This window comes from Lipophrys pholis, assembly GCF_963383615.2.
Source record: "Lipophrys pholis genome assembly, chromosome: 11".
NCBI classification, from domain to species: Eukaryota; Metazoa; Chordata; class Actinopteri; order Blenniiformes; family Blenniidae; genus Lipophrys; species Lipophrys pholis.
Genome location: NC_137631.1, coordinates 27,640,011 through 27,660,273, shown reverse-complemented (window position 1 = coordinate 27,660,273; position 20,263 = coordinate 27,640,011). Strand labels below are relative to the sequence as shown.

Here is a 20,263-nt window from a genome sequence, read left to right as displayed (position 1 = left end):
CGTAGTCGGACTGAAAGCCTCACCGTCGGATTCAGACGCAGCTCTGAAGATCAGGTAGTTGCTGGGTAGAGGCTGCGTGATGGAGCCAACCGTCTCTCCTCTGGGACCCTGAGCATATGGATCAAACAGTGACTCACGCTTCATGTTGTGTATTCATGTTGTACCAACAGAAACTAACGGCTTTCCCATGGGCAATGAGCACAACGAGCATCAAAATCATTACTTGGGGGAGAAAAAAAAGCTATTTAGGCAAAAAAAACAAAAAACTGAGCATCAATCAGCACAATGAAGCTTTTTAAAATCATTTAGATGTGCAATACTCAGTCTGAGTGTATTTTCTAAAACTACCACAAGGAGTCACTCACGCCAGACTTATTCTAAAACTACATATAGGAGATTACAATGATGTGTTTTGCTTGTATAAACAAAAGCAGACCTACAGTATACGACTCCAAGATTGAAATTAGCTGAGATGGAAGTCTTTTAATGGGATTTTAATCCATCTCAGAGTGACCACTAAACCTTTCCTGCCTGTATACAATTACTGGCTTGATGGAAATGGCTGTCGAGTCTATAAAACCGGCTGACCTTGACAGCCCAGATTGATTTGTCCAACGGGTGGAAAAGCTTGAAGCAGAAGCCGTCCTTCTTGGAGGGTCTCTCGATCAGCTTGCAAGCACTAAGCAGAATGGTGCCCACCCAGTGATCCGTTTTAGGGGTCTTATAGATCAATAGCACGCCGGGCTTCAGGGCACACCACAGCTTGGTCCAACTTTTTAAGGAACCACGGATCTACAGGAGTAAAAAAAAAGAAAAAAAAAAATGAAACGTGAGTGTTTAATACTGAGAAATGCAGTTTATAGAGCACTACAGGGGAATAATTTCAATACATTTTAAACTGTAAAACTGCTGCAATAATTACTTGCAGTACTGATTAGTGAAATACACTTAATGACTCAGTGTGACTGCATTATTCTGGATTTCTATATCGCACACTTGATACCTTTAGCCAGTCGGACATGATGACGACACTGGGGTCCTTGAGGGCAGTTGACAATTCTTTAGCTGCCCGTTTCTTCTCCTGCCTGTAATTTTGCTTTTGGACCTATACAAACAAACAACAACAAAAAACAACCCAGAAACATTTAATCTCCACAACAGATCCAGATGAGCCATCTTTATTCATTTGATGATGAATGAAACAATGCTTCGTGCTTAGTGACTTTTACCTTCAGAGACTCTTTCCTGGCCAGCTTCTCTGTGGGGGAGGGACAGTCCTTCTCCACGCCATTAAACATCCTGGACTCAGACTGGAGGTGGGTGTGAGGAGAGAGGGAAAACACAAACTTAACTCTAAAAAGGGCTAACTATTACCAGTTTAGCAGAGATCCTAACTGAAAGCAATATATTGTCTCCTAAATGTTTCCATCCCAGATAAAGAAGAATCTGATTCACTTGAAATGACGAGAGCCTATTTGATCAGATTTTTTGTGTTTCCTGTTCAATCTTCAAAGAAAATCAGCTTCCTGTCACTATTGGTTATGCGACCACGCTCTAAACATTCCCTCGAATCAACAGATAAGGACAGAAAGTGTTGGATTGTCTCTGCTAATCCCAATCACAACACTTGGTCATCGTTAGATTCTCCTGAGATTACATACCCACCTTCAGCGTACCCAACATCATTAGGTCTCACAACATCCGGTGAAGGTTAGCCAATTTATTTCTAAAAAAGCTTAAAGCACTGTGACAATTACATGAAAATATAAAAGGACAACATGGGAGGTGTGTGTGTGGGGGGGGGGGGGGGGGGGGGGGGGGGTGTTCTCAGTCTTCAATTTCCCCGTGAGGGCTGTCAGGGTGGAAAAAGGGGGGCAAAAGGCCAGCGATGCACCTGCGCATGAGAATTACTAAACGTACGAAAGGGGCAATATTGCAAGACTGAGCGAAGCGAAGAGACACGAGGAGAGGGGACAAGACAACATGTTTGTCTGTTTCCCACCGGAAACACTTATAGACCATCACTACTTAGTATCACTGAAGGAGGACACAGACTATTAGGACTAATACAGCATAAGCAGCACGAGGACAGAGTAGGTCTGGGATGTCAAAGAAATGGCTTGAGGACCTGAAGACACAGTTCCCACCATGGCCATGACATTTCTACAATAACAAGGTGGCTTACCTTATATTTTAAATGTTATTTTTCGGATTTGTTGGTTCTGTGTCATCAAAAGAAGTAAGTTGGTTTTATTTACCCATTTGTACAAAGCTCTGCAAATACTGTAATACCTCTAAAAACCTAAAGACATAGGATTGAGGTCGCTAATGCCGTAAGCCATCGAAAAAGGAGTTATCACAGATTGTAAAAAGAAAACAGTGTTTGCTCACCGAATGAGTCATTTACAGTGAGCTGTTAGGGGACTGCCCAATCAGGATCTGTGTTCTTACCTTGCTGCCTGGTGATTGGGCAGGACTAAGTTCATTACTCAGCATGGAGAGACCGTTCCTGTCTGTTTCACTGCCTGGTGGGAACCCACAACACACAGTCACATACAAATGAACTTGATAAATAAACCTGCTGACAGACAATTAAAGCACGGCGGCCGCCAAAACCAGCTAACAAGCAGCAGCCGAGCTCCGTTGATTTGTATGGATTAAGTACATTAGAGCACAGCGCAGCAGATCTCCACATACACTGGAAACCACTTGCATGTGTCTTTGTTTTGTTGTCCTTCTCTACCTGGACTGAGGTTGTAGAGGTCGTTGTCTCCTCCATAGGACAGGTTCCTGGTGAGGGTGCGGGGGTCAATTTTGGGTGGGGAGGTGGCACTGGGACACAGAGAAAACCTCCGATGGAAAAGATTCTCCTCCTTCATCCTGACAACCTGCTTGTCGTCTGCAATGAGAAGGATTCAAAAAGGAAAATGAGGTGTGGGGAGAAAGAATGAAGAGAACTCAGTCTGATTAAACGACTGATAATTGTTTCAGCATGTATTAACATCAGAAATCACAAACAGCTGAAGTGATTTATCCTGACTTCTTCTTTTGAACTGGATCTTTCTTGCTAATTCTGCCTGCGTGTCCGACTCTGGGCACTCCTACTGCATCCCGACTCCTTCTCTCTGCCTCTCGGAGTATGTTTATCTGTCTGGGCCCCCACCCCTGCAGCCATCCACACTAACAAAGGCCTACTGTACGGTGACATGTCAGCCTGACCACATAATGGCACTGTGCGTGGCAGTGACAAGCAGTTCAGACTGCACATTGTCAGAGTATAAGACAGATAAAGGCCTCGACCAAGTTCAGTTGGTCTGTTCACAGAGACCCACTGTCTAAGATAACCCCACTGCCACTACCACTGCTCTTCCATTGTCCAACTCTCTTCGCCCAACCAAATTATTCTTCATCGGTCATTCCTTTCACATCCACACGAAGCCCATCTGCTAATGAGGTGCACATTTCATCACACAGCAGAGGATGAAGCAGAGGCTCTGCAGTGGCCTGCTGCTGTTGCACTGTTGTACAGCAATAGGTGGATGAGTCATATCTTAGACCGCCATCAAAGCATTTTGAACAAAGAAAAAATAAGCATGCACATACACACAAAGCATATGCCTCCACTGGGCTTTGCTCCTATCGACAAGTTGCCAACTATTAATTGCATGTTCTCAACATCTGCAGATGGTCACGGCTGTTTTCAGGTGGATCATTATCTTCCTCTGAACGGGCAGCGGGCTGATCATAGCAAATCGGAGCTGATGGTAAAACACTGTGGTTAATGGAGTGTAGCCGTTAACACCTGGGTCTGTCTGGACGGCCAAACTGTGCTCTGCTTAGATCAATATAACCCTATTGGTTTTCTCTCAGTGCACAAACACGTACAGCAGACAGTGGACCCCTCTGACTCTCAGCCTACGGAGCAGTCTCGCCTACGAGTCGTCAATTACCACATCCAAGAACAGTGTTACATAAAAATTCATTCACAGAACATCCTCACAGACTGATTCAACTCTCTCACATCATTGCATTGTGATCACACCGAGACAAGTGCAGTGTGTCAAAGTGTATATCCTGCTACGAGCGACGGAGTTTTTACTAAAGATTTGCTATCTAAATGGCTAAAACTGGAAATTGTAAATCCACGTGTCGGGCTGGGGGCTTTGTGTGTTGCTAACATCTTTAGACTGGCCACACCACTCCCTGCTTCCCTCTGTTGTCTACTCTGCCTCTATGAGTCAGCCTCTCAACCTCCTGACTTCCTTCTCTCTTCTATTAATTTCTTCCCTCGCCCCCTTTGCATTTTTCACTCCGATCAAACCGACGGCAGCGAACGGCCAAAGATATGCCGGGGAAAATGTAAAATTTAAAAGGAGCCTTATTTGTCCTTGTGGGCGCGTCTATTAATAGCACTCTGTTGCTGCAGTGCACGCGTGCATGTGTGGTACAGTGCGGAGCCCTGGATGGGGTGCAGGCTGCATGGAAAAGAGCTTCGAGCTCCAGCGTTACACAACAGTAAACGCAACGGGCTGCCAAGCGCCACGGTGATACACACACAGACACACATTTAATACCACTTACAGTGCAGGCTCTCAGTTAGGTCAAGATGTGGCCAGACATGTAAACTGACAGGACGGACCAATCACAGCTGCTTCTCACAGCTGCAGGGTGGGATTAGTTTGAGGGGAGGGAAAAAAAAAGCTAAGAGTGTGAGCACATTACGCATTGGGTGTGGCATCCTCACACACTTAATGTGTCTTTGTGTTCTGTGGGACGGTCATTTTGATATTTAAGGTCATGTGTGTAGGGTTTTTTTTTTGGGGGGGGGAATGATGCAACTATCAAATAAAAGTGTGTCAAAGTGCATATATGATCATGTTTTTGTGTGGGAGCATACTGAAGAGAGGATTACACATGCACACCGTGTAGCGCCAAAGGAGGGATAAAACGCGTCTCCCCAAGTAGCCAATCCCAGCACCAGTGGTGAAGCAATGTTCACAAACCAGATCACACAGAACAAAAACTACGAATACAGTCTTAACACATCAGAGGAAGTTATTGATGTATGAGGGTCAAAGAAAAACACTATTCGCCCCCCTTCTGTGTGTGAACATCTTGATAAGCAGGTATTCAATTAATCGCATTGATGTGGTGTGTTGTTTGACCACAGACACACTCCTCACTGAGACACAGGACAGAATCCGGATCATCTTTAATTTCAGAATTCAACAGAGTTGAATGTAGTTGTAAACATTCCAAGTACACGGAAGGAGTGCTAGAAATAGTACATTGCCCACACTTCACTGGCATTTTAACAGGCTCAGTCAATAATTAGCTGTAGCCCCGGAAAGCGTGGAGGAAGGGTTCTTACCTTTAGCTGTGATGTATCATCGACAGGTGCTTATCAATGGATTTCAATAATTCCCATAACTTAACACTGTGAAACGAAATATTTAATATTTATAAGTACACAAAGTGACACATTTAAAGTTTGTTTGTTTGTTTTATACTTATAGATCAAAAGTTATGATAAATTAAAAATATTGGACATATTTCATAAGAGCGGATTGGTTTATTTTTTCTATTTTCTTCACCTGAAGCCACAAATATTTTTTTTTCAGATATATTCCAATATTTAGAAATGGACCTGTGAACATTGAGAGGATTTAAAATTGCCCCCGGGTAGCGTGGTTCTGCCCAGGGGTCGGTGGGGTAAGTCCCACCAGAAAACCGCCATTCTTGTTACTGTCTACTATTATCTACTTGTGCATGTGCAGAATAACTATTTACTGCGGCCGTGGAATGCATGCGCTGCAGCAGCGTTTCCACCGCCAGGATGGAGTCGGAGCTTTGTCAAAAAGTTCCACTTTTGGAGCCATTTTCAAAAAGTTACGTTTTCAGTGGCGCCAAGCACCGTTGCTGTGTAAACAAACACCCAAAACAAAAGGAAAGTTTTGCCTTTTCACTTGAAAACATTGTCGTGTCAACAAGGCCACAGTCTTACTGATAAAATATGATATCAATGTGTCCGACAAGAGTTTGAAGCTGCACTTTATTGACTCTTTATTGATATTACAGCATAGCTTGAAACTTGAAATTCAACTCCCACTGTCAACCGTACACAAGGTCTCGTGTTTGCAGAGCAATGTCAGTCAACTTCTTCCAGCAAAACTATGCCACACAGGTGCTGGGGTAATATTTACCTACTGATATGAAGAGCTTGCAGAAAAGATAACAGCAAGGAAACGACCAGTCAATAACACACATTCATGTGTCATACATTAACCTTGGACTCTGAGAAGAAGACCAGATCTTAAAAAGAAAAAAAGCATGTACTGCTCACAGGTACTCTGTGGAGGTGAAAGCACTTCACTCGCTGTCATATGGGTGTTGTTTGTTTTTAGTAATGATTACACCAACTGGAAAGGCAGGGGGTGTAGAAGGATGGAAAGGATCAGTTGACATGTTCCAACCTGCATACTGTTATTACGCCTGGCTGATTCTACTCGCATAAATAACTCTTTCTCTTTATTGGCCAAGTTTTATCACTGTTATGTCTACCTCAATTTTTTTAACTATTATATTCTAAAATATTATATTCTTGTCTGTATATTTTAGTGTGCGTAATTTAAAAAAGTGTGAGTAAATGCTATTTCGGTTCACTGTATGTGTGAAAATGAGTCGCAGAATTGACAAATGAAGCAACTTTGAAGTTGGAGCTGAAATTTTCAAGGCTTGCAATATCATCCATCCATCCATCCATTTTCTTTTGCTTATCCGTTTCCGGGTCGCGGATCACATTGCACCTGATTAAGAACCTTCCTGCAGGTGGTGAGCCCACGGGAAGGTGGCACCCGACGTGGGACACGAACCCACTACTCTGAGATTGTGAGTCTCATGCTCTACCAACTGAGCTCGCCGGGGGTCCTTACAATATCAACAGATGATAAAAATATTCACGTGTGTGGCATTCTTCCTGCACTCAGGTTTAACATTGATTTTGAAAAGTTCACACTAAACTGATTGAGTACATCATTAACTGTCAGAGCTTTGCTCCGGTCTGTCAAACTTCTCTCCATGGCAACAGACGCCGATCTCCTTTGATTAATCAGTTCGCGGAATCATTAACAAAAGTCACAACAAAATATTCCCGAACGTTCCGAGAATTTTGATGTGCTTTTTGTGTCCGTGCTCCCAACTGACGCCGATCTCCTTTCATCTCCTCCATGAGGTGCCTATCCCATCCACCAGTGATTGGATGGTATGAAATATGACCATATCTTCAAAGATGAAAAGATATACAAAGCATACAGTATAGCAGGAATGTCCCGAAAAAGCTGGACATTTTGATATTGAATATTGAATGGTTCAAATTGGTTAAAGATTGTAGGAGGTGATCAGATGTCACAATAATAATAAAGATTTGAAAAACTGTGTGAATGCCTTCGGCAGTAGGGTCGCCATCAGGATTCAGACAATAATAAAATTAAACAGCCACCTAGGATACTAATCTTTCAGGAATCTTATCAAGAACAAGAAGAAACGTATTCATTCATTAAGCTGCCTCTTATCGAATATGTAACCCATTCCTCAGCAACAGAAGTGTTTCAGTATATCAGAAGGTAAATGTCCAGTGGTTAGTTAACTCTGACAACAAAAAATGTAGTTTAACGTACTGAGAACCAGAGTAACCAGACCAAGTTCGTCCCATTCCTGTAATGCCGCTGAGCAGATGAAGTAAGTTTGCCTCCCTTGTTTTCTTCACATTGCTAGCTGCTTGTTTGCACAACTTCCACCGTTACGAAATTATAAGCTGTCAAAACAACTGCAATAGTAAGGCAAAAACAGCAAATGGAGTTCCCTCAGTAACCCTTTATTGGCCTTTCACTCTGTGTGGCAGAATTTGTGTAGTGTATATTAGTGTATAACATATATGATGATGAGTCTAGAAAACTAGTCTTACATTACCAACACCAACAAATACTTGAATGACGGCAATATGATCAGTGGAAGTACAGACTTAAGTGGCCTTAAATATTTACACGGTGCAGTGAGAAATAAGACAAATGCAGCCTAGACTGAATACTCCATTGTGTGATCCCTCAAGTGAGTACTGCAGTATGTGCACAGCTTGAGAGGGAGTGCAGGAGCCTCACAATACTGACAGCCTGCACCAAACCAGCTGTTCCTAATATGATGGCGCAGATTAAGCCCAGACACTCCCTCATCGCTCCATCACTTCAGCGAGCCTCCCTTCAGCGCCCCGGACCACGTTAACCCCCCATCTCCAGTGAGGACGCGGCTAATGGATGCCTGTATGACCTAGATACACACCAATAGGAAGTCCCCCAAGTACAGTATGTGCATCCACGGCGAATGCAGCCGCATACTGAAGCAGACATGATTCTTATATATGAAAAGAAACACGCATAAGGTACAATACAGATTATTTACAACTCTTCTATTTCCTTCGGCATCCATTGAGAAGAAAATAACTAAACAACGTGGCTTTATTTGGCATAAAAATGACCAGGGATGGGAGCGAAGCATGATGATCAGAACTGTCCAATATTAAGTCATTAGCATCAACTGTAGAGAGAAAGAAAGGAGCCAAACAAGCTCACTAAATTATATAAAAATAATAATAAATTACATTGGAGATGTGTATTTCAAAACTGATAATCACCAAAAGTACAGAGAGAATTCCCAACTTCGTATTCAAGCTGATCTTCATGTTTCAGCATCATGCATAAATAACATGGTGAAACGCATTCAGAAACCAGGTCAAGACAAAGGCTCCCTTTAACGCACCAAACGCCTCATGAAAAAAATTATACCACTGCTTAGTCTGAGTAACTTTGACCCAAATGTTAGTCACTGCTCCGCTCACACTGTCCTGAATGGGAAAGGCAAGAGACCAAATTTTATACTGTTAGTATTTTAAAATGATCAAATCGAAATTCAAAAGAAAGTGGAACGATGACAACTGTTAGTGTTCTAAAAAGATAGTCTGTGGGAGGATGTGCTGCTTAGTTGCTCTATTCCGAGTCATGCAGGGATGCAGTATTTTAAGGATCTCGCTCAGAGAAAACATCTTCCAGCCAGACTGCCCATTTTATCCGACCTAAAATAGGAAACCCTTGAAACGGTCTGGGATGATCGATGCCCTTGGTAAAACCTCTCTACACCATCTTTTTTCCTCTCCCTGACGCTATAGCAATGTCACCTCATAATCATATAGTTAATTGTTCTTGTGCATATGGTGGAGTATTAAGCCTGGACCAAAGGTTCTTGTGCAGCCGTGACGTGAGTGTGAGGAGAAAAGGAAAGGGTGCAAATATGGAGTAGTGGGTCAAAGAGCTTTTAGTGTTTTATGTGGTTCAGTTTAGACTAGTAGGAGACACAACCTTCCTGAATACATCAAGTCTGTTCCTGGTAACGGAGTCTTCTGTCCGGGAGAACGCAGAAAAACAAAACAAAACAATACAATGAAGCAACGTTTCCAAACAAGGAGCAACAGAGTCTGTTTAGACTGGAAGTGAAAAGTAGGGATAGAGCTAACATGCACCGGTACCACTTTTTTAAAAAATGGACAAATACGAGCATTAATCTTGAGCTACTTGCCGATACAGAGTACCGATACTAGTACTTATTAAATGCCATTAAGTCTAACTCATACTCCACACGCAAATGATGCAAAACCTCTGCATCGATGCTATGCACGCCTCCAATAGCTTTGAAGGCTCCAGTATTTTGTCATTCTCATTAATATTTAAGAATCTCCAAACCGCGGATGTCGCTCGTCCACTCTTGTCTCCCTGCTGCAGACGGATGACGTCACGGAATACTCGCCAGGATCTTTTACGAGTACAAGTACTCCATGAAGTATCGGACCCGATACAGGTATCGGTATCGGTGCATCCCGACTAACAACTGCTATGTATCAGAAAGCTGATCCAACTAGAAGACTTGTTTTACTAGTCGTCCCAATTGAGGTCAAATATGGCCCCTCAACTAAAATGACTTAAAAAATATGGTGTAGAAAACATCTAGAGGTACAACCAAAGAAACCCAATCTTTTTTTTGGGGGGGGTTTATAAATGTATTTGTGTTGTTCTTCAACAGTAAAACATCCGCTTGCAGACAATTCTTAATATAAACCATGGAGCATTCACAGACATTAAGTGTACTTCAAACCAATACGCTCTAAAATATTAACATTCTAATTTAGTAAGAAACGTGTAACTATTTCAATTTATATCAAATTCCTGAACAACAATGCTCAGAACTGTAGCACAATTGAATGGACAGCCTTCAAACTTAACATGGCACATTTATCTTGTCTGAAAGGCTTCAGACGAGTTGTTAATTTGTTCGCTTTTGCTTTCATGGAATAAACCTAAATAACAGAGCATGTCCCAAGGCACACACTGGAGCCATGTTTGACCTGGGAAAGACCAAGCCAGCTGGCTATGTATACCATTGGATGCAGGCCAGGGGGTTGCTGTGTGTGGGAACGGGCCTGACGGAGGCCTGACTGGACCGGCCTGATGAAAAAGGGTCTTACCGTGGTGCCAGGCACAGTCCCTTTGTGTACATAAAAATCCAATGACACACAAGTGCACACATATATATATATATATATATATATATACACAGAGACTGAAGCTGACAATTTAAAGAAACACAGGGCCTAAGTAATGGACATTCTGCAGCAGTGACTTTGACTTGTTCCTTTGTTTTCATTTCCCTGGTGGCTATTTAAACAGGATCTTCTGGGTGTCAGAGGAACGAACATGACACAGAAACGGACTGTCGGCAGCATATGAAGTACAGCACACACCCAAAGACAAACACAGGTCGGGAGCAACTTTAATTCAGTCACGTGCCAGAATAAGAAACAATTAGAGAAACAGTGGAAACAAAGTGGTATGACTATTCTAGTAGTAGTTCTATTTTCTGTTAAAAGATCGCATCTATTTGTGTATTTCAATTCTTTACTTGATAAATACACACACAAATACTAATCTAAACTCACAGAGTCTGAATGACTATTGGTCCCTTTAAATTATCTTTCTGTTACTATAAAGGAAACTCCAAAAATAAGACATCTGTGAAGATAATAATGGAAAGGCAAATGATAGCTGTACGAGGCAGTGTGACTAAAAACGGAAAGTCGAGAGGTGATGATTTGAATTGTCAAACTCAGTCGGGTGCTCTGGCCTGTTAGATTTTTTTTTTTTTTCTGTCTTGGTAGCATATCATTAGTGCTCATTGACCAGCAGAGCGTCGTATTTGAAAATGTCCACATTTAAGAGTTTAACTGCATCAACGAATTTCAAGCGAAGGCACCAAGGTGCCACGTCTCTTCTCGAGCTCTGAATGTCACTCCTGCATTTTAACTCCCTGGAGTGAAAAAGTCACGACATGAAAAAGCTATACATCAGCCAGTTTTCCTATCCCACTGTACCGTCAATTATACATTAGCGGTTTGCAAATGAAATTCTCTCTTTTGCTGTAGTCATTTAAATGCCCTTTTATATTATGACAAGGAATTAATATAGAGCTGAAAGCCGGCGTGGCTGAAAAGGTAATAATAAGCTCTGGCGACTGCATTGGAAGAGGAGACAAAAGGAGGCGAAAATTAGCCTGTGTGATTAATCTGGCGCAGGTTGCAGGATGGGCCAAGTGTTCTTTTTTCCCCCAGGGGAGAGTGTGCAGGGAGGTCAGGGGGCTCAGACAGGCAGGAGGTGTGAGCGGCTGCAGGGAAGACGCCTGGCAGCAGAGACCCGGACGCTGGACAGAAAGTCACGAGATAACAGATGACAAGGTGTTGGATAAATTACTTTAATTAATGGTGTTAAAGCCGCAGGGTTCAAAGCAAAAAAAAAAAAAAGCATGTGACAAAAGTAGCGGCTTATAGTCCGGACATTACGGTAAATATTTTTTTCATAACTCCTTCAATAAAGTTTTTAGTTCAGGGGTGTCAAACACGTTTTAGTTCAGGGGCCACATACGGGCCAATTTCACCTCGAATGGGCCGGTAAAATAGTGCCATAACAACATTTAGATTTAAACTTTAAAAGGTTTTCTTTGTTTTGGGGCAGAGTATATAATTGATGAAAATGTCTATGATTTTGCAGAACCGAATAATTACTTTTGAATCTCAAGATAAACCCAATTTTAATGAAACTTTCAGGTGCACAATACAGTGAAACACCCATCTATGTTTTCTTTGAATTTCTTTGACCATTTTCTTGTTTGGTCTGGTTTGGCGGGCAGGACTGGAGTCTCATGAGGGGCCAGTTTTAAGTTTGACACTCCTGCTGAAGTTAATACCACAATCATGCTGCTTTTACTTTCTTATCAGCATTGGAGCTGGAATAAAGCACAAAGTAAACTAGACTCATTGAAGTAAATATAGTGTTTAGACATACAGGCTACGGGTGGAAAAGAAATTTAAAACTTTTCCAAAACTGGTATGAACATATATTTTACGTAATCACCAATCTGCAGGAAAGTGCCATGATTCTAGAGGAAACTACTCAGAGGAGAGTTTCTTTTCCGTTTTGAAATGAGCTGATGAAAGTTGCTTGCTGTGTACATTTGGAGTGCAAACTCATGTCAGTGGAAATGGGCAGAGAGGAAACAGCAATTCATCTGAACACAATTTCAAACCCCTGTTGGATCCACTTCAAGGCAACATTTCTAGTTCACCTCTACTGTCCTAAAACATATAAAATGTTTTTTTTGTTTTTTTTTATCATCTAACCAGCTGCGAAAAAAACACATCAGGGTTTCAAAAACATAATCCATACTTTAATATTTGAAGCTACGTTCAGACAAATGAGCCGTTAAGTGAGACCTCAGAACTGATACTCTTAATAATGGTATCCTCTTCCTAAACACAATGTAGAAAGAGGAACTGATCCAACTTCACACCCTTGAAAGAGAAAAAAAAAAAAAAAAAAAAAGAGAGAAAGAAAAGCACTTGTCTCATAGCTGAGATTAATGGATTCTGTCAGGGTAAAATGTGAGGTATCAAACATTTAACAAGCAGTAATCGGGTCAACCTGAAAGGAGCGCAGTTTGTCCAAGAGGGTACTTGATAGCCACGTCACAATCCATGAACTACATTAACATCACGTAATGGAGATAGATGGCGCTCTACACCCCAGTCTACCATTTGATGCACAATCGGTTGAGTGATATCCTTGCATGTTTGATATGACCAACTTAGGAGTCAGGCTGGACAGGCTGCCTGCCCGTTACAATTTTAGGCCCCGTCTACACAACAACGGAGCTCGGAGCCACTGAAAACACAACCTTTCGAAAACTCTCCGACTCCGTCTCCATGGAAACGGGGGTAAAACGCAACTTTATAAACGTGTTCTGGCCTCGTCTCCGTGGAAACAGAGAAAAGAAAACACTGAAATACTGCTGCTGTGCACGGCAGTAGTAAATATGTCTTCTGCAGATAGACCCAACACAGCTGGAGTCAACACTTCTAAAAAGATTCATAATTTCACTTTGGTATTAGTACATTTTATTACAACAGTTACAGCTAAAAAATAAAAAAAAATATGTACAATTGTTTGGTTACAAGAAAATAATCCTATAAAATTAAAATGGCATCTAAGAGTGCTACAACCTGAGCTTTTTCATGATGGAAATGGGAGTTAAAAAAACCCCCAAAAAAAACCCCTAAATCATTAACTTGTGCAACAAGAAATGAAGTGCAGAGCGCGTCTTGCTTGTTGGCTCAGCAGATTTTCAAAAGGAAGCTACTGCACATAATTGGATAACTCATACTGGCTCCAGGTTATGCTCAAAGCAGCGGCAGCTAATTAGTTCATAACTATTCCAACTGTACTTATACCAGCCTTCACTCTTCATTGGTTGCAATTAAAAGCTAATCACAGGGCTCGTCAGCATGTGGGAAATGACATTGCAGCATTGCTGCATTGACTATAACTAAATGTGTGTGACAGCCAGGCAGGCAGACACACACTCACACAACATTACTTCAGGTTGAAGAGCTGTTCGTACAAGAAGGATAACTGCAGAGTTAAGATATAATATAAATATGTTATAAACAACAAAAAAACAGCACGTTCTGTAACAGGTTCAAGGTCATACCGTTCATACTTGTCGGTTTCTTTCTTTCTGTTGCTACTTCAAATCCCACTGAAACGGGCACAGAGTAAAAGTACTTTTTACTAGTCACTGCAACAAACGGGCAGAACTCTAGAAGGCAACACTTCACTTATGCTGATGTTCATTTGCTTTACAATAAATGCTCGGTTGAACTACGTCATAAAATGATATGCATTTGCACAATCTATGCATGGTGTACTGCTTTGCATACGATTTAAGATAATATTTGCCATTTGAGAAGGTTCGTATTTTGTATGGAAAAAAATAAACAACCTAATGTAGTGAAGATCCACATTTACATAATGGCATAGTTTGCTCTCATTATGCGGCTCCACAAAGAACAGGCAATGTTGACTGGTTTCCAGATGTCACCAACACAGAGAGATGCATATAAAGCCATTCTGCAACATGAGGAACCCCATAAATAACCATCAAATCTTAACGTCTCTCAGTGATGCTCTCATTAACTTACATCTTGTTTTACTGATCAAAAGAGACTACTGGGTGCTCCGATTTCCCTGAATGGAGGACCACAATACACACTGCAGCTTGTATTTTGCATCGCTAGCACTCCTCTTAATATGCTCTGTCTTACAAGCAATTTGGATTTATTTTTGGATAAATTATTCTGATGCCAGGGCCTGGATTGTGAAGCAATTGGAATGAAGTGGTTCCAGGGAAATATTTTGTAACACAGAGACATAAGATGACTTAGAATGTGACCCGTATATATGGAGTTTATGATGCACTGATAACACTTTCTTAAAGGAAAAGTACTAACAGTGTATCCCTAATGGCATTACCATTTAATTCCTCAAACGTTCTGTGCTTTCCATTTCTGGAAGACAAACTGTGGACACTATACTGACTTCAAACTGCTGGTGTAGGTAAATAACGTTAACAAAGTCAAGGCTAATTCACTGCCTAAGTGATAGACTAGACATGTCAGAAAGAATTATAGGGTACTTTCAATCTGTTGACCAGAGTCCATGTTTAGTAGAGTGGGCACTGCAAACACCTGCTCAATGCTAAACATCACTGACGAAAGACATGAAAGGGAACTACGGAGACATTCAGTCAAGTGGTAGAAAGTTAAACTTCAAAGTGTTCATTACACTCATCTTAATGTATTAAATCAAAGTGTGACCGGCTGTTTAAAGCAGTCACATATGAGAACAGTAGCCTGGGCGTGAGCTGGTGGGTACAGGTGGAGACTGTCTGGTTAATGTGTAATTTGCTGTTAAATCTCATATCGTCGCTCTCCAGCCAAGTCAAGCCAAGATAAACAGCACGACTGGAGCCCCGTGCTTCCTGGCTGAATTAACTGGGTAAGTGTTGCCTTTTTATTTTCCCCACAACAGTGTCGGCACTGATAAAGTGCAGGCTATTAATTATAACTTAGAAAAACACTCAACAACTCAAAATTGTCAAAATGAGAAATAGGTCAAAATGACCTATTGTTTCCATTGCAATCAAACAAAAATAAAATGGCTGTACTCAGTTTGTTTTGGCTAAAGACTTCACACTCCATGGACAGACGGGACATGAATTGCCAAGCACCTATATAGTTTATACTTTCACGAGAGACCAAAATACAGAGTGAATTATGGGAAGCTAAAAAAAGCAGCAGTAACTAGTCATTACATTTTCCCTGCCACTGTACCAAAGATCAACATGTACTCCAGGCAAACTGCCGGTTATAGAGCAGCGCATGTCTTTCTGAAGTATCACTTTGTAGTCAAGCATCTTTGTGAAACTCCAAACATTTACTCTCTTCCAACCCAAATGAATGTGACACACCCAGTAAGCTGCTGAGCTCACTTGAGTCAGGGTTTGCCTTCTTCCAGCAACTCTGCAAACCTGACCCACAATGATTCACAGAGGTCAAAAGCACAGGATTTACTCCACTCAATGATCAGGCGGTTTACATTTTGAATTCAATAAGAGCCGTCATAAACAGAAAGTCTAATCTGCACCTTGAGAGACATGCCCTCATTTTCTGTTCCACTCAGAAAGTGAGTTATCCCTCCTGGCAGCACCGGGTAAAAATGTACTTGCATTTGTGTCATTTGTTAAATATTTTTTATTTGAAGTAGACCAATGCCTAGAAGAAATTCAGTTCACAAATGAAATAGGAACAGGTAAAGTATTCAAGCCTTTATTCTTAGATTGCAAGATGGTGCACGTATACCATATGATTAACTGAGGCTGAAACAGTTTGCCCGCTCAATGGAGCACATGCATTATTGAGAAATTAAAGTGTGTGCTGGAGAGTGAGAGCTCAGCTTACCTTTCACCTGAACAGCAGCACACGCAGCATCCAGAGGCCTTTGTTGGGGCAGCCTGTCTCACCTGCAAAGATACAACAGTTAGAATACTGTTTCACTAAAATCCACCAAATACAAACAGACTTTTTTTTTTCTCCCTTCTTCCCATGCTCCTCCTGGTCACACCACTGTGCTATCGCCCCACCCTGCTGCTAACATCTGTCTGCTTTCCACCTGCACACACAACACTGCTCTGTTAGTTACAAGTGGGACTGGTAGCAGCTCCAGCTGCCGTCCAGTTGTGGAACAATAACTACTTCATTTACCTCCCCTGGACACACAGATGAAGTGAAAAGATGAACCGGTAGTGCTCTCTTCAAAAACTTCCACAGATGGGAGAAATATTCTGTTCAGCATGTGTTTACTTAGTCAACAGAAACGGTCAACCAACAGTCTTACACACACACACACACCATACAAATACACACATCCCACTAGCTTGTGAATCCAGAAAGACTTGAAGTGAGAAAGCAGCAGGACTTTATTATCAGCATGCAGTCCTATCTCCAACTTTAAATACACCTACGTTCTAACCTGACTCACTAAATTTGGTAACATATTACACTTTACAGGCAAAGAAAAAAATTTAAATACGTGTTTGTTTCCCATTATCACTTCTCTATTTCCGTCAGGCCCGTTTAAACCACAGAGACTCAAGTGAAACATCTTTTTTACTTTTTCGTTCCTGAAAACTTGTGTTTGCACGCCAATGTCTTGAAATCGATGTGCGTTCACACACAAACGCTGAGAACTATGTAGTTTTCATGTTGGGCCACAAATGTAAAACTACAGTACAACTGGGAGTTTGTACTGTATAAAAGTACAAACTCCCAGGAGAATATGGACCAGGAGTCATGCGACTGTGGAGGCCGCCATTGTTGTTATCGTCTTCTTGTTATGGTCTGCATGCGCAGTAGAGTTTCCACCGTCTATACGGAGATGGAGCCTGAGCATTTTCGAAAAGTTCCACCGTGGCAGTCATTTTCAGTGGCTCAGAGCACCGTTGCCACGTAAACGGTCACCCAAAGTGCAATCAAAGTTATGCGTTTTCATTTGAAAACCTTGTCGTGTAAACAGGTACTCAAAATGCTTTAAAATACTTCTTGAGGGACAAACGGATGCATTCTCAAGCAATGGAGATACGCGACAAATCACACATTGAAAAATAAAACCATAAAATACACACTGCAATGACATTAATACAATTCCAACAAATCTGTCAATTAAATTTGATAATCAGTCAACGCAGTAATATCATAGCTGGAAGGCCACGATGCAAGGAAACGCATGTTTTCATTCAAATACAAATGATACACACTTTAGTTGTATGACTGTTGAACTTGACAAAACAAACATTTGCAGAGTATGTTTGTCAGTTTGGAAAACAATAATTGCTACAGGGTGAAAGAGGACAAAATGCTATCAATCAAGTGTATCAGATATTATAATTACCTTTTCCCCATATTTTTGTTTCTGCACAAAGTAGAACAGAAGGAACACTCCAAGAGTATTGGCATTTTTCTGTCAGAACAGAAGAAAGAGGTGGTATCTGCTGACTTTTGACAACTGTTTGTATTACAATGTTTGCAAATAGTTTTTTGTTGAATTTTCTATTGATCCTATTTAAGTAGCATTGCATACTTTTGGCTGCATCTCCATTCTGAAGTATTATGTAACAGTTACGTTCCCTGGATCATGATACTTTCATAGGCAGCTGCACTTTATCAATTCAAATAGAACTCACAGATTCCAACTCCAGTAGGCTGCGTGTGGCTCCCAGCAGAAACCACTTCAGTGGATTAACTTCAGGCAAACCAACAAGTGTAACATTAAAATGGGTTGGGCAGCGCTGGTGGAATCTGTCCCTTTAAATCGTATCACCAAGCGAAGAAGGAAGCTATAACACTCGAGTACATCTAACCTAAATAAGAAGTGAACTGAAAGAGAATCCCTGAGCCGACAGCGCTTGAGGGGCAAAGACAAAGGAGGGAGGCTGTGCGGAGAAGATGGACCAAATTAAGAAGAAAAGAAATAGACACAGAGAAGATAGAAGGAAGATGCAACTTGGGATCATCTCAGAGGAAATTGGCATCAACAAAACCCACCAGCAAAAGACTCTTTTGTCCACGTAAGGCAAAAAAGTACAAAGTGTGCTAAGTGGGAATAAAGGAAGACACTGTGACCCAGAATGTGGCTGAGATGGAAAGACTCCAGAACCACACACTTGAAGTTGTCCCACATTTCCTCACTCGGGCCAGATGTTGAAGTGTCTGTTCTCAGGAGCAATTCATTTCATTGTGCGATAATGTAAACTGCATGCCATGAAGAAATGACACTCACATTGTGCCTTGGAGCTCACGAGTGCACAGCAACTAGAAACTGAACCGACTGCAGACGGCTCGTATGAATGTAACAGCGCCAGCCACAAGTCAGCATGAGAAGAGTCTCCTCGCTCGCCCCGCAAATTAAAACTCTGTTGCTTTGGATGGCTGAAACACTGCCACTTGCATATTGTATAACCAGCGCTCCGCATGCTTCTCTCCAAGCATACAACTAAGTAGCATTTACATAAGCGCGCAGCTAGTTTGCCAGCTTTCCCAGCAAAGAGCAAAAGACTGACTCACAAGAGGGGTCCCGGGCAGATCCTGCCCACTGATTTATAGTCGTGTCTCTGGTGCAGTTAAATGAAACAATAGGAAGGGTGTGAATAATAACTTCAGGTTGAAAGAAGGCACTCAAACTGAGAATATAGTCGTGTTTAGAAACGTGTGCAAAGCAGCTCAACAATTACAAATCCTGGTTAAAGATCTGCACTCTGGCCAACTTTCAATGCTCATTCTGCCACGAACCTGACTCTACCGCTTTGTTTTTCTTTAAGTTGACTTGAGCAGAACATAATAATGTTATCAATATGATGAACAACCACAAAAACAATTACGCCTTATATGACATCACTTGTGATTTTAATTGGCACCGATTGTACCACTTTCAACAGAAAACAAACTCTAATGCGTCTGGTGATTCAGGCCCCGCGTACGTGACACCGTTTCAAGTGAAAACGCATCATTTTTGAGTTTTCGTTTCAACTGGGAGTCATGCCTCTCTGAAGGCTGCCATTGTTGTTATTGTCCATGTTCCCGTGCATGTGAGGAAGAACCATTTCCTACAGGCGTGGAGTGCTTGCACGGTGGTAGCTTTCCTGCCATCCACGCATGGATTTCGGAAAGTTGTGTTTTCACCGGCTCAGACAGGCGTTGGTGTGTAGACGGGCCTCCCAAAATGCAATTAAAGTTTTGCATTTTCACTTAAATCTGTTGTGCAAATGGGGCCTCAATCTCTGTTTAATATGCAAACTGGAAATAATCATGAAAAAGCACCAACTTTCCCACAATAGAAAACCTACAAGAGTCATCTCCGTTCATGCACGGCTATTATGTTCAAGAGGATGTCATGGCAGCAGTGGGTCATACGTAGCAGTGCTCTGAAGAAGACGGACGCCCAGACAGTCAAACATGATATGAGGTCAGTGGCCAAAGAGGAAGTCTCATCATCAGTCTTTTACTTGCTCTTGTGCCCGAGTGCTACTCCAAATGTTTAATGTAAACTACTTTTTAAGAAACATCCTTAAGTTGCACAGGAACTGTCCGGCCATGCCGGAAAACAGACATACAAACCATAAACCAAGTGAGACCACACAGCTAAAACACAAGGACACAGAAAAAGCACTCGTAATGGCAACAGATTCACAAGAATGGCACCGAGTCAAAGGGCACTTAACA

The 20,263-nt window shown here is 41.7% G+C and overlaps 1 protein-coding gene across 1 annotated transcript in view; it reads right to left on the bottom strand.

The window, feature by feature from the left end:
• The window catches only part of osbpl5 (oxysterol binding protein-like 5), a 44,974-nt gene that overhangs the window by 15,574 nt on the left and 9,137 nt on the right, over positions 1-20,263 (bottom strand). Inside the window, exons 2-8 of the mRNA XM_080476149.1 lie at positions 16,448-16,509; positions 2,744-2,899; positions 2,452-2,525; positions 1,230-1,310; positions 1,004-1,105; positions 589-792; positions 24-108 (exon numbers count right to left, since the gene is read on the bottom strand). Of these exons, the coding sequence (XP_080332275.1) occupies positions 24-108; positions 589-792; positions 1,004-1,105; positions 1,230-1,310; positions 2,452-2,525; positions 2,744-2,879 (682 nt within the window). The 5' untranslated portion in view covers positions 2,880-2,899; positions 16,448-16,509. The remainder of the gene's footprint in view (positions 1-23; positions 109-588; positions 793-1,003; positions 1,106-1,229; positions 1,311-2,451; positions 2,526-2,743; positions 2,900-16,447; positions 16,510-20,263) is intronic.